Genomic DNA, 12990 nt, shown 5'->3' on the forward strand with positions numbered 1-12990 from the left:
TTACATACCATTCAATTCACCCATTTAAACTGTACAATTCAATGGCTTCTGATATATTACATTAATTAAATAATTTTTTAAATTAATTGATTTTAGAGCAAGAGAGGAAGAGGAGCGAGATAGAGAGAAGCATTGATTTGTTGTGCAACTCACCTATGCATTCATTGGTTGCTTCGTGTATGTGCCCTGACTTGGGATGGAACGCACAACCTTGGCGTATGAAGATGAGATGCTCTAATTGATTAAGCTACCAGGCCAGGGCCCATATTACATTAATTTTAAAAATTGTGATAGAATGTATATAACAAAAGTTGCCATTTTAATACATTTTAAGTGCACAATGATATATTTTCAAAACTTTTTCATCACCCCAAACAAAAACTCTGTACCCTCTAAGCAATTAACTCTTCATTGCTTCCTCCTCGGCTCTTGGTAAACAAACTGTAATCTACTTTCTGCCTTATGAATTTGCCTACTCTAGATTTTTCATGTGAGTGGGACCTTACAATATTTGTCCTTTGTGTCTTATTCACTAAGCATAATGTTACAAAAATGTAGCATGTATCAGAACTTAAATTCCTTATGGCTAAATAATATTTTATTGTATGTATATACAACATTTTGTTTATCTGGTCAGCTGTTGATGGACACTTGGGTGGAACTCTGTTTTGATATAGTTTTCAAATAATTGAAGTTATCAATAAATTAATATGAAATGATCCCATGTAATTTTGACAGTTTTCCATTTTTTCTCACTAGAAAATTGGGAACACAGTTCTTTCCTTCTCTTCAAGCTATTTGTATGCTTTAACGCTGCTACAGGACAAAGTGAACCAATGCACCTCACAAGGGGCCTGCATGACCTAAACTCCGTAGACATTCCCAGCCTCTTTAATTCCACCCGATTGACCTCCTGGGTTTCATAACAATAGCCATTTGCTCTTTAGCCTCTTTGCTTTACACATGCTGTTCCCTTTGCTTGGAATACCCCCACTGCTTCCCCTAGTTAAGTGAGAAGCCCTTACTAGTTGCTTCTAGTTTTTTCCTTTGAAAACATTGTGATTGCTGATTTCTCTTTCTCCCCATCAGTCTGTAGCTCCTTAAAGGAAGAGGCTATCTTGTTCACCAATTACTTCTGTACCTATTATAGGCTCTTAGTAGTTAATAGAAATATTTAATGATTTCAGATTCTTGTATAGTTTGGTTCCATAATCCACTGTATGCCTAGCTGGCCAGGCATGACCATTAGAAACATGGACAGTGGGAGTGAAAGTGAGACCTTAGGCTGAGACTTCGGGATTCCTAGTCCATCAGAGAAAGGCAAATTCCCCAAGTCACGGTAAAGGGTAATTTAGAGAGAAGTTACTTTTTTTTTTTAGTTGCGTCGCTACACTTGACTTTATGGTTAAGTGAGGCCGGGAGTCCCCTACGCAGCGGCTGGGGCTGCCGGGTAGCGGTAGCTACAGTCTGGTCATGTGACTTTCAACATGGCTACCACTTTGACTCGGTCCATGGAGGGGCGGAGTTTGGGGAGGGGCCTGCTCAGACACAGGTTGAAGTTGGATTGGGTCGAAGTTACAGACATCTTACCATGGAGGCGAACGGGCTGGGGTGAGTTCTCTGCACCCTGCGCGGTCCGGCCACCGAGGCATCTGACTCGGGTCTTCCACCTGAGGGATCTGTCCCTGTACCCCCTTCCCTGGACAGTCCTGGGAATCAGGGTCCGAGGTCAACCTGAACCAGAGTCCGGAATCCCGAAAATCCTCCAATCATGGATTCCTAAGACCATCCCAGGATCCGCCTAGCCGGGACTGCGACCCCCAGACCTTCATTTAGGGGATACTCCTAGGACTTTCTAGTCCTCAATTAGGACCCCTATTGCTGGACCATCAACTCTGAGCCCTCCTTGGACTAGCCCCCAGAGCTGGAACTAGCCCACTTATACTCCCCTGTTCCTGTGATTTTCTGACCCTGAGACCCTCCAACTATCCTTTTGGGGTTTCCCCCGCCCCACTTCGCCAGTCTTTCCAGTCTTTGAACTTGGGGAAGCTGGCACTGGGGTAGGGTAGAGGCCCCAGCACGGCCCCTTGCAGTCTTGTGCACCACCTGATAGGCAGAAAGGAGGTGAAGTGGGCCGGGAGCCACAGCTTGGGAACTGTTCTGGTGAAGGCAGATAACGGTGCTGGACTGACTACGCCTTAGGACCTGGGCCTTCCCCACCTTTCAGCTTAGCTTACTGACACCAACCTCCCACCTCTGACCCCCATGTCCAGGCCCCAGGGCTTTCCAGAGCTGAAGAATGACACATTCCTACGAGCAGCTTGGGGAGAAGAGACAGACTACACGCCGGTTTGGTGCATGCGGCAGGCAGGCCGCTACTTACCAGGTCAGGGTCAGGGCCTGGGAATCTAGGTAAAACTGTGGAGGGCAAAAAGTTTGGCGGGGGCACAGAGGAGAGCTGTTCAAGGTTCTTCAAGGCTGAGCCCTGCCTTTTCTCTCCGGTCTACAGAGTTTAGGGAAGCTCGGGCTGCCCAGGACTTTTTCAGTACCTGTCGATCTCCAGAGACCTGTTGTGAACTGACTCTGCAGGTGAGGGGCCCACAACAGAGGGGAGAGATTTATGTCCTCCGCTCACTATCTAGCAACCTGTCTTCTATTCCCTGTAGCCACTGCATCGCTTCCCTCTGGATGCTGCCATCATCTTCTCCGACATCCTTGTTGTACCCCAGGTATCCACTCAAACCTGATTCTGGAATGGATGAAACAGGGATTAGACAGTGAGGCTCAAGATGGACACTTATCCTCAATGGATGTGGGGAAAACAGGCTGGAAGAGATGGTTTGGCTGAGGTTCACTCTCTTTTTCCTCTTTCCTGGTATGGGCTGAACAGAGCCTCTCTCCTGGAGTTACAGGTTGGGAACACGGATGTTTTCTTCCCCTTCAGGCACTGGGCATGGAGGTGACCATGGTACCTGGCAAAGGCCCCAGCTTCCCAGAGCCATTAAGAGAGGAGCGGGATTTAGAGCGCCTCCAGGATCCAGCAACAGTGGCCTCTGAGCTGGCCTATGTATTCCAGGCCATCACCCTCACTCGACAACGGCTGGCTGGACGTGTGCCCCTGATTGGCTTTGCTGGTGCCCCGGTAATGTGGAACAGGGCAGGTACTCGGGCATGGGGAAATCACTCTGGCAGGTCTGGTGTAGACAAGGGAAGGAAGTGTCAGACTTCTACACCTGTGACATTCTCTTTGTATCCTTTTGCAGTGGACTCTGATGACATACATGATTGAGGGTGGCAGCTCAAGCACCATGGCTCAGGCCAAGCGCTGGCTTTACCAGAGACCAAAGGCCAGTCACCAGCTGCTTCGCATCCTTACTGATGCTCTGGTACCATATCTGGTGGGACAAGTGGTTGCTGGTGCCCAGGTGAGTCCTGAGGGAGAGACAGATAGGCTGGGGTTTAGCATATAAGGACCAGAATCAATGTAGGTCCCTACACCTGAGAAGGTAGGTGTCTTAATGCCAGGCATGAAAGAAGTTTGGCTTGCAGTGATCTGGCCAGAGCAGCTGAGTGCACCCTGACACTGGCAGGGGCGCTAATGTTTTGTGTGTTCAAAGACCAAGGCTAGCACTGGGACCTGGAGGAAAAGACAGAACTTTTTGACTGGAACTGGGTGTATAGGTGCAGGCAGTATCAAGGATTCACGTCACTTGAGGAAAAATGGAGGCACATTCTGTGTGTGGGCCTGAGATATTTCCTTTGTGTGTGTTAAATGTGCCTCTTCACCACCACCTCACTGTAGGCACTGCAGCTCTTTGAGTCCCACGCAGGGCATCTTGGCCCCCAGCTCTTCAATAAGTTTGCGCTGCCCTACATCCGTGAAGTGGCCAAGCGAGTAAAGGCCAGGCTGCAGGAGGCAGGCCTGGCACCGGTGCCCATGGTAAGAATGGGGGAGGATGAGTGAAGGAGGTGTGACTGGAACTTTCAGGGTAAGTCCTGCATGGAATGAAGTGACCACTGAAGGGCAGCAAAGGTACAGCTAAGATAATAGTAGGTTAGTAGGCAGAGCAAAGGCCCTCTGTAGCCTCAGGAATCTGCCCTTGTTTCCCCCAGATTATCTTTGCTAAGGATGGACATTTTGCTCTGGAGGAGCTGGCTCAGGCTGGCTACGAGGTGGTTGGGCTTGACTGGACAGTGACCCCAGAGAAAGCCCGGTGAGTGAGGGAGCGGGAGGTAGAGGGGGTGCAGCTGCCATATGTTCTGTCACTAGAACGTAGCATCGACTCTGCTTCCAGGGAGCGTGTGGGGAAGAGCGTGACGTTGCAGGGCAACCTGGACCCGTGCGCCCTGTATGCATCTGAGGTAACAACCAGGGCCCCTGGGTGTGTCTGCGAGTGTGTCTCTGTGCACTGCACGGCGGTAGATGTGGTTGTATTCTTGTGTGTTTTCATGTCTGCCTGTCCCCTCTACCCTACACACACCATGTGAACTTTAGGAAGACAGGAATTTCTTTTTGTTGTTGTTGTGTTTTCACAGTGCCTGGCCCATCCTAGGCATCCAATAAATATTTTTTGGATTAATGACTGAATGAATTACACCAAGTAGAATCACGCCTACATATATGTATGTCACTATTATGTATAAGGAGGACAGAGGTTGCTGGCCCTCCCTGCAGCCAATGCCCTGTTGGTCCCCAGGAGGAGATTGGGCGGCTGGTGCAGCAGATGCTGGATGACTTTGGGCCACAGCGCTACATTGCCAACCTGGGCCATGGACTGTACCCTGACATGGACCCAGAGCACGTGGGGGCCTTTGTAGATGCTGTGCACAAATACTCACGTGTACTTCGACGGAAGTGAGCGTACATTCTTCTCCCCTCAAGTTCCACCAACACAGAATATTATTTCCAGGAGAATAAAAGTCCCAGAGCTGGAGTCTAGCATGTGGTTTTGTTTACCTGTGCCCTTATCTTCAGTTCCTTCTTAGCCTCTGCTCCCTCCCCGGGGCTTCCTTCTACACCCTTCCCAAAGCTGTGGAACTCAGGTATCGGAATATGTGCCATAGGACTTAACGTCAGGGCCCTCACCCCCACTGTGTCCTCAGTTCTCCAAGCCCCAGAGCAACCTAACAGCCGGAGCTGTGACATTTGCCAAGAAATTGGGTCCCCACAGCTTATGAGGTCAAAGTGACAGGGCTTTGTGTCTGAGGAGGTAGGTCAGAGAGGGGCACAGGAATGGCTAGAGTATTTCAGAGAGGCCTTCAAGGAAGATGGAGTCTAGGTAAGCAGGGAGAAGCTGAGAAGCCTTTAGCTTTGATACTGAAAGATACCAGAGAGGGGAGGACATGAGGACTGTGAGCCAGGGTGCTTGGGAACAGAGCCTTAGACCTGCGTCGCTGAGGTGGAAAGGCCTCTGACGCCAGAGGTCCCAATGGTGCTCAGGGTGGTTCTGCGTACCCTCTAATTTTCTCAGGATCTTGGAGTTTCTGGCCATTATGATGGCACCTGCTTCCTGGGACAAGGCTCTGAGCTGTCTGTGAACTCCGGAGAGGGGTCTGGTGTGGTGGGGAATCTTCCTTTGTCATTGCACATCTCACACCACTAGAAACCCACTGCAGTCTAGGCCCCAACAGCTCCCCGTCCCAGCCAGGGCAATGCAGAAGAGAGAGAAGGGCCCCATTTATTGAGAGAACACAATTTCTGTTTTCACAGAAATGATCTTTTCTGTGATCTGTGATTTATTTATAGAAAAGCACTCTGAGTTCACATACTTGCTAAAAAATGGTAATCATGATACAGAAATGGGAGTGGCTTTTTTTTAAACCAACCTACTGGGCCGAGAGGTTGTAGGGGCCCATGGCTGAACAGTGAGACTTCATTAGCCACAAACAGCAAATACAACTTCCTGGTTAGTGTAGAGGGAGAAAAAGGTGACACAACCAGTTTGTCAAAGAAAGGAAAATAAAGCAGACAGGTCCCTAGTTCACACTCTAGCTATTCCACCCTTTCCCTATCACACCCCACCCCCTACTCAGGAACTAAAACCTAGAACAGTCAACACCAAGACACTGGCATCCAAATGACTTCTGAATGCCCTTGCTACCTTCTATGGGAATTCCAGGCTCAGCACAGGGCAGGAAGGTAACAGGAACATCATACACTGGAGGTCAGCCAGGGCTAAGACAGAGGTTGCCCACTAGGACTAGAAACTAGTCAGAAAGGGAAAGGCCAAATGCATCCCAGCCCCAGCCTCCAAATCAGTAATCAATGGGACTGTGACAAAGCTTGAGGTAGCGAGGCGGGGGAAGAAAGCAAGTACAGGGTGAGAAGAGAACTGTGGAGCTGAAGAAGCCACTCTTAAGGTAGAGGGAGACGTGCTTAGAAGCTTGTTTGGTGACAGAATAAAGGAGGCACAGAGACGGGGAACATATTTAGCTGGTGAGAGACTAAGAGGAACTGGGAAGGGATCTGGCAAAAAGAGAAGAGCCACATTTACGCAGATCCTCAAGCATGAGTTCACAGATATACCTACATGTTGAAATATACAAAGTTACATGTGTAAAGACAGAACAATGGAGAGCAGGCATACACACAAACATGTTCATATACATGCACTCCTGTGTGCCCACATACTAAACATGCAACAAACATGAACACACATACGTATTCTTACATATTCACAAATGTGTGTGCCCTCACACAGAAACCCAGAGTCTAGCACACAGACATGTATTCACACAGATACATATATGTGCATGTACAGGCACACACAGATACATCTAAGCATACAGACATATGTACTTAGCCATACAGATATATACACATACATAATTAGAGATGAAACCAGACATTCTTTAACACAAAGGCGACCACAGCAAATGAATACTATGAGCTCAGTGGCCTCCCAGACCTTCACCTTCTCCCTGCACTTGTTTTCCAGGAGCTCAACAGGCTCCTAGAGGCTGTGTGAAGCAGGAGCAAGAGCTTCAGTGTCCTCATGGCTTCGTGCAGTGAAAGTCTAAGTCCAGTCCTGGCCCTGCCCCTCACCCACCGCGGAGCTACAGATGCCCTGTCTGTAGGCTGGGGTTTCTGCATAGACTAGACTTGGGATTTATTCTAACTGGCCATTTTTCTTCCTTCCACCCTCACTCTTCCACTGCCACCAGCATATACTCTGCAAAGAAAACCTGAGAAATGGTGTGAGTCTCCTCAGAAAACAGGCCTATCTTCCTACCCACAGCTGTTTCAAGTACCCATCAAATTAGAACCAGAGTTATAAATAGTTATAACTTTACAATGTAATTGGCAACACATATACTATAATATTTACAGTACCATAAATGCTTCTGTTTCTCTGGTTAAGCAATCCCTGAGACGGAACAGTGTTCAGTGTTTGCCAATGGAGAGAGGGCCAATGCCCAGGACACACGCAGGATACAGGAGTGTGAGGTGGCATGTTGTAAGGTTTCTGATTGATCTGCAGGACCCAGCTCCTCCAGGAACAGTGGGCTATGTGAGAATCTTGCCAAGGCAGGCATATTGGCTACAGTCGGACTCTCCCCATGCTCAGCCCTGTGGCCTGTGGTTCAGCCACAGGTGCTTCGAGTCCTCTCAGGGTGGACAAATGTCTCAGTGTCCTTGGCCTGACCTGATGGTACCTGGGAGCCCAGGCTGCCCCAGCAGTGAGCTGTCTGCTTTCTCAGCCAAAGCGTTCTCTCACCAGCAGCATCAGCTTCTTCTTGCCTTTGTAGATTTGTTTGAGGTTGTCGATGAACTGGGCAAACTGCAGGTGGCCGTCTTGCGGCAGCAGGAAGGTCTCCCGAGCCTTGCTCAGAAACTCAATAAACTCTCCATAGTGGCGAGGGCTGATGTGTGTCAGGCGTGAGTGTGTAGTGTTGATGTAGGCATTGATGGTGGCGTCCAGCAGTTGGCGCAGTGGAGCTTTGTCAGTGGACATAAGCTTCCCAGAGCTGCGGCGCCCCGGGATGCCAGCCAGGCCTGGCGCAGTCACGGTGCAGCGCCGCAGGATGTCCGACAGCACTGTGGCACAGTGCACGCTCTTCACCACCAGGGGAATGAGGGCCGCCAGCTCATTCTTGCCCAGAGAGTGGCTAAGGGCGCATGCCCAGAGCACATCATTGATGGCTGGATGGGTGTCCTGGTTGTAGGCTAGGTTGAGATGGCTCATGGCCAGCGAGGCCAGCTTGAAGGCACGTAGCGGGTAGCCACGGAGCTCCATGTAGCGGGCGATGGTGAACAGCTGTGAATGGGTCATGCCCCCAGCAGCAGCGTCAATGGCGATCTGGTAGGCTGCCTCAAAGGCGATGTGGTCTTTTTCACAGAGTGTAAGGGCTGACAGGGCACAGCTCTGCGGATCCTTCATAGCACACTGCAGGGCCAGTGTGCGAGCACAGCTAGCTAGCTCCTCCCGCTGTGGATAATCAAGACTGAGGCGCAGGATAGTGGTGTGGGACACGGCTGTGGCAGCCACAATGCTAGTAGCCTCGGTGGGGGTGAAGAGTGTGTACCAGCTCTGCAAGATGCTCACCAGGGCCCGCACACCTGTCAGGGAGAGCCTGAGCTCAGCCGTGGCCATCCGGGTCCCGATCCAGGTCTGCCCAGATTACCAACTGGGGTCAGAACTTGGCTTGCAGAGATGAGTTCTCCTTTCTCCTCCGCAGCCTTGAGATGATCTGAGGCAAACCAGGGAATGGGGAGCATCCCGGATGGCCAGACCCTGTCTGGGGTCTCTTCCCATCCCTTCCTTCCCCAGGTCAGAGGACTGAAGGTCTCTGCAGGTGCTCTTATCCCCTCACAAGGATGGAGCAGCACAGCCTGTGGTTTGCCTGCCCCAAGGCAGGGGTTGCAGATCTGCCTGGGCGTTCTAGCTGAAGTGGGGCCTCTCAGGGTAGAGTCCTGTGCTGGGGCTTTGGACTCTAGATGGGGTCCTGAGCCTCCAAGTTGTTTGGGGTTTCTCAGAAGTACGGACAGGGACTGGGACCAAACCACCAGGTCAACTACCTCACAGGGGTGCACTTGAGTACTGATGAAAATTCATTCTCTCGGATGTCCCTGATCAGAGAGTCAAAGTGCTGTTGACATCAGGGTATAGTCCAAGCAGAGAGAGCAGAGCTTGGACTGGCTGAAGAGAGGCCCCTTTCTACCAGTAGCCCCGTCCTTTCTCAGGCCATCAGTAACAGGAATATGAGAGCTCTAATGGTCTGTTGTCTTGTCACAAGAGTAGGGCCCAGGAATCCTTTACCCTGGGGGCGGAGGGAGGTAGGAGACTCACCCACTTCTGTAGCACACGTCACCAACCACCGCACCATCTCCCGGCGCCTCCAGTTAAGGGTTGATAAGGTCATCCTCATCACCTGGGCAAAAAAAGGGGCATTACCAGTAAGTTAAGCATAACTGGTATGAACCCCGTCTCCCTTCTTCCCCTTGCCATTTCTTTATGAAACAAGTATTTATTGGTGCTTTACATGACCATTTCTCCCAATAAGGACAGGCAGGTTCATTACATTTCAGCCCCACACTTCCTACAAATCAGACAGAAGGCTTCACTGATGACCTCTAACAAATAAAGTCCTTACCTACCACGCCATGCTTGACTTCAAGGAGTGGGAGTAGGGTGGGGAGATGAAGGGGTCCCCATGGAGCCTAAAGCTATGTTGCTTCTGGACTTAACTTCAAAATGGGGCCTGATTTATAGAGTTCTTATCTTGTGCCTAGGCTAGAAGTTGTACTGTGGGGACACAGAAAGAACCAGACCTGGCCTATGCCCAGACCCCCTAGGGTTGTATCTTTCATCAATTATTGCCAGGCCAGAAGCCTAAAGCTGGGATGGCCCACTCCTCCGTACCTGCAACCCCAGCTCCAGGGCCACGTTGAGCAGGGTGCTGTCAGCACTACTGTCCGTGGGGGTGGCAATCTTGAATGCATCTTGGGCCAGTTTGAAGATGAGGGAGGAAGAATGGATGTGCTTCTGTATTGCTTCCAGGATTGTTCGGAGCCTCAGAGTATCCCCTATAGGTACCAAGAAAAGGAGCAGGGACAAGGTCTTCTTTAAAGTTTCCCTGAATGGTCCACCGATCACAACAGGTACTGGTTGAAATGGCCGCTATCAGTTCACTGAATGCTCCTGAATGCTCCCATCCCTTCTGGATGATCAAGCACTGTCTCCACTGAACCCACAGAACGCTGTTTCCTTCCCCAACACCCACATGAATTCACTTCTTCTCACCTTTTCATCTGCTTCTACCCCTTGCTCTCTTTACGTCTCAGAAATAATTTTCATGAACACCTCAGTTTTGAGAGCTACTTATACAGAAGTCAGGAAGCCATATTATTGCCAAAAAAGTATGCCAGTCCCACTGTTTGCCTCCTTGGAGCAAAAAGAACATGGGTCACTATTTCCTATTCAGTAGGCAAGAATTCTACACAAAGTACTAGGGCACAGAGTAGGGAATACACCACAGGAAAGGCATCTGCGCCATTAGAAGTGAAGGCCACTGTATGAAGGCAGTATGGCATGTGAAAGATTGGCGTATCTTATAGAGGAGTAAATGTTAAGTAAATATAGAACAAAAAATAGGTCTTATGTTTTACAGAAATATAGTGGTAAGAAATAGGCTTTGGAATAAAATACACTGGAAATTGAACCTAGTTTCAGCCCTTTTACCAGTTACTTCATCTATAACATAGAAATGATATCTTTTAGGGTTGTTGTGGGAATTATATATAATTTGTATATAGGTAATATTTTATGATTCTAGTTTTATTAAAAAGAAATAAGGCCCTGGCTGGGTGACTTGGTTGGAGCATTATCTCATATACCAAAAAGTTAGGGGTTCAGTCCCAGTCAAGGCACATACCTAGCTTGTGGGTTCGATCCCCTCATTGGGGTGCATATGGGAGGCAACCAATCAGTGTTTCTCTCACACACTGATGTTCCTCTTTCTTCTCTCTAAAATCAATAAACATATCCTCTGGTGATGATTTAAAAAAAAAAGCTAAGTAGCATAGTGTGTATAGTGTGTCATGTGCATCCATATGAATAGACAATCTCCAGGAATATTTATTTATTTATTTTTTATTGTTTTACTTTTAGAGAGAGAGGAAGGGAGGGAGAGAGGGAGAAAAACATCAATGAGTGGTTGCTTCTTGCGCGCCCCCTACCAGGGACCTGACCTGCAACCCAGGCATGTGCCCTAAGAATCAAACCTGCGACCTTTGGTTTGCAGGTCGGCACCCAATCCACTGAGCCACACCAGCCAGGACTCCAGGAATATTTATATGAATGTCTTAGTAGTAGTTATCTTTGGATATTAGGATTATAGAAGAAATTACCTTTTTTCTTTTCTTTTTGATTCCAGAGAGAAAGGGGAGGGGGAGCAGAGAGAGAGACAGAAACAGAGACAGAGAAAGAGAGAGACACAGAGAAACACATCGATATGAGAGAAACATCAATCAGCTAGCTGCCTTTCAAATATGCCCTGACCAGGGGCTGAACCTGCAACCTACATATGCGACCTGGCCGGGGATTGAACCTGCAATCTTTTGGTTTATAGGACGATGCTCCAGCCAACTGAGCCACACCAGCCAGGGTGAGATTACCTTTTTTCTTCTATTATCTTTAAAAACAGTTTTTTTTTTAAATTAATAGACTTTGGCCTTGCCCTGACCAGTGTGGCTCAGTTGGTTGGGAGTTATTCTGCAGAACAAAAGGTCATGGGTTTGATTCTCGGTCAAGGTACATGCTTGGGTTCCAGGTTCAGTTCCTGGTCTGGGCTGTACAAGGAGCAACCAATGAATGTTTCTCTTCCTCTTTTTCTCCCTCCCTTCCTCTCTCTGTAAAAATAATTAAAATATTTTTTAAAAAATAGACTTTGGCTCTGGCTGGTGTGGCTCAGATGGTTGGAACATCATCCTGTAAACTGAAAGGTTGTGGGTTTGAATATTGGTTAGGGCACATGCCTAGATTGTGGATTTGTCCCCTGCTGGGGCATGTTCGGGTGGTGGCCCATCGATGTTTCTCTCACACTAAGGTTTCTCTCTCTCTCCTTCCCTTCCTCTCACTCTAAAAGCAAGGAAAAAAATGTCCTCAGATGAGGATAAAAAAATTTAATACTTTTTTTCAAAGTAGTTACAGGTATACAGAAAATTAAGCAGATAGTACAGAGAGTTCCCATATATCTCATCTCCTTACTTCCAGTCTCCTCTATGATAACATTTTACATGAGTGATATATTTGATGGGTCAACACCCACATGTTATCAACTACAGCCCGTAGTTTTGTTAGGGTTCATTGTGGTTATACAGGTCTATGGTTTTTACAAATGCACAGTATCATGGATCCCCCATTACTGTATCATACAGAATAGATTCATTGCTCTAAAAACCTGTGCTACACCTACCTATTCATCCCTCTCTTCATTCTTTCTGTGACTGCTGGTCTTTTCACTGTCCATAGTTTTACCAAGTACAATGCCATGAACTTAGACTTACAGTATGTAACATTTTCAGCCTGCCTTCTTTCACTAAGCAATATCCATTTAAAGTTCTCCATGTCTTTTTGTGGTTTGATAGCTCATTTCTTTTTATTGGTAAATACTATTCCACTGTATGGATCTATCAGTTTTTTTATCCATTCACTTTTTGAAGGACACCTGGTTGCTTCCAGTTTTGGACGATTATAAAAAAAATGCTGCAAACATTTGTGTGCAAGTTTTTGTGTGGACACAAGTTTTCAACTTATTTTGGTAAATACCCAAGAGAACAATTTCAGGATTATATGATAATACTATATTTAGCTTTGAAAAAAACTGCAAAACTGCCTTCCAAACGCTCCACCTTTTGCATCCCCAACAATGAGAGTTCCCGTTGCTCCACAGCCTCACCCGTGCTTGGTGCTGCCTGGGTTTTGGTAAGCTCTTCTAATAGGTATGTGGTGGTATCTCACTTTTGTTTTCTTTTCCCTAAACACAATA

General features: G+C 47.9%; 2 protein-coding genes across 4 annotated transcripts in view; one reads left to right on the plus strand and one right to left on the minus strand.

Moving 5' to 3' along the window:
• The first annotated feature begins 1463 nt into the window (after nucleotides 1-1463).
• Nucleotides 1464-4939, plus strand: UROD (uroporphyrinogen decarboxylase). Of its 3 annotated transcripts, none has more exons than XM_028513693.2 (10): nucleotides 1464-1611; nucleotides 2274-2386; nucleotides 2510-2589; nucleotides 2667-2729; nucleotides 2945-3142; nucleotides 3264-3425; nucleotides 3803-3940; nucleotides 4114-4214; nucleotides 4296-4362; nucleotides 4698-4939. In XM_028513693.2, the coding sequence occupies exons 1-10, from the start codon at nucleotides 1592-1594 to the stop codon at nucleotides 4857-4859; spliced, it is 1104 nt and encodes a 367-aa protein (XP_028369494.1). In that variant the 5' UTR covers nucleotides 1464-1591; the 3' UTR covers nucleotides 4860-4939. The 3 variants fall into 3 exon arrangements, with proteins under 3 accessions (XP_028369494.1, XP_035881853.1, XP_035881854.1); XM_036025960.1 differs by having other exon boundaries at nucleotides 1495-1605; nucleotides 2268-2386; XM_036025961.1 differs by lacking the exon at nucleotides 2667-2729 and having other exon boundaries at nucleotides 1521-1611.
• A 779-nt stretch (nucleotides 4940-5718) lies between these two features.
• ZSWIM5 (zinc finger SWIM-type containing 5) overlaps nucleotides 5719-12990 on the minus strand; it is a 120638-nt gene continuing 113366 nt past the window's right edge. Inside the window, exons 12-14 of the mRNA XM_028513486.2 lie at nucleotides 9864-10027; nucleotides 9291-9372; nucleotides 5719-8560 (exon numbers count right to left, since the gene is read on the minus strand). Of these exons, the coding sequence (XP_028369287.1) occupies nucleotides 7698-8560; nucleotides 9291-9372; nucleotides 9864-10027 (1109 nt within the window). The 3' untranslated portion in view covers nucleotides 5719-7697. The remainder of the gene's footprint in view (nucleotides 8561-9290; nucleotides 9373-9863; nucleotides 10028-12990) is intronic.

Source organism: Phyllostomus discolor, chromosome 5 (assembly GCF_004126475.2).
Source record: "Phyllostomus discolor isolate MPI-MPIP mPhyDis1 chromosome 5, mPhyDis1.pri.v3, whole genome shotgun sequence".
Lineage (NCBI taxonomy): Eukaryota > Metazoa > Chordata > Mammalia > Chiroptera > Phyllostomidae > Phyllostomus > Phyllostomus discolor.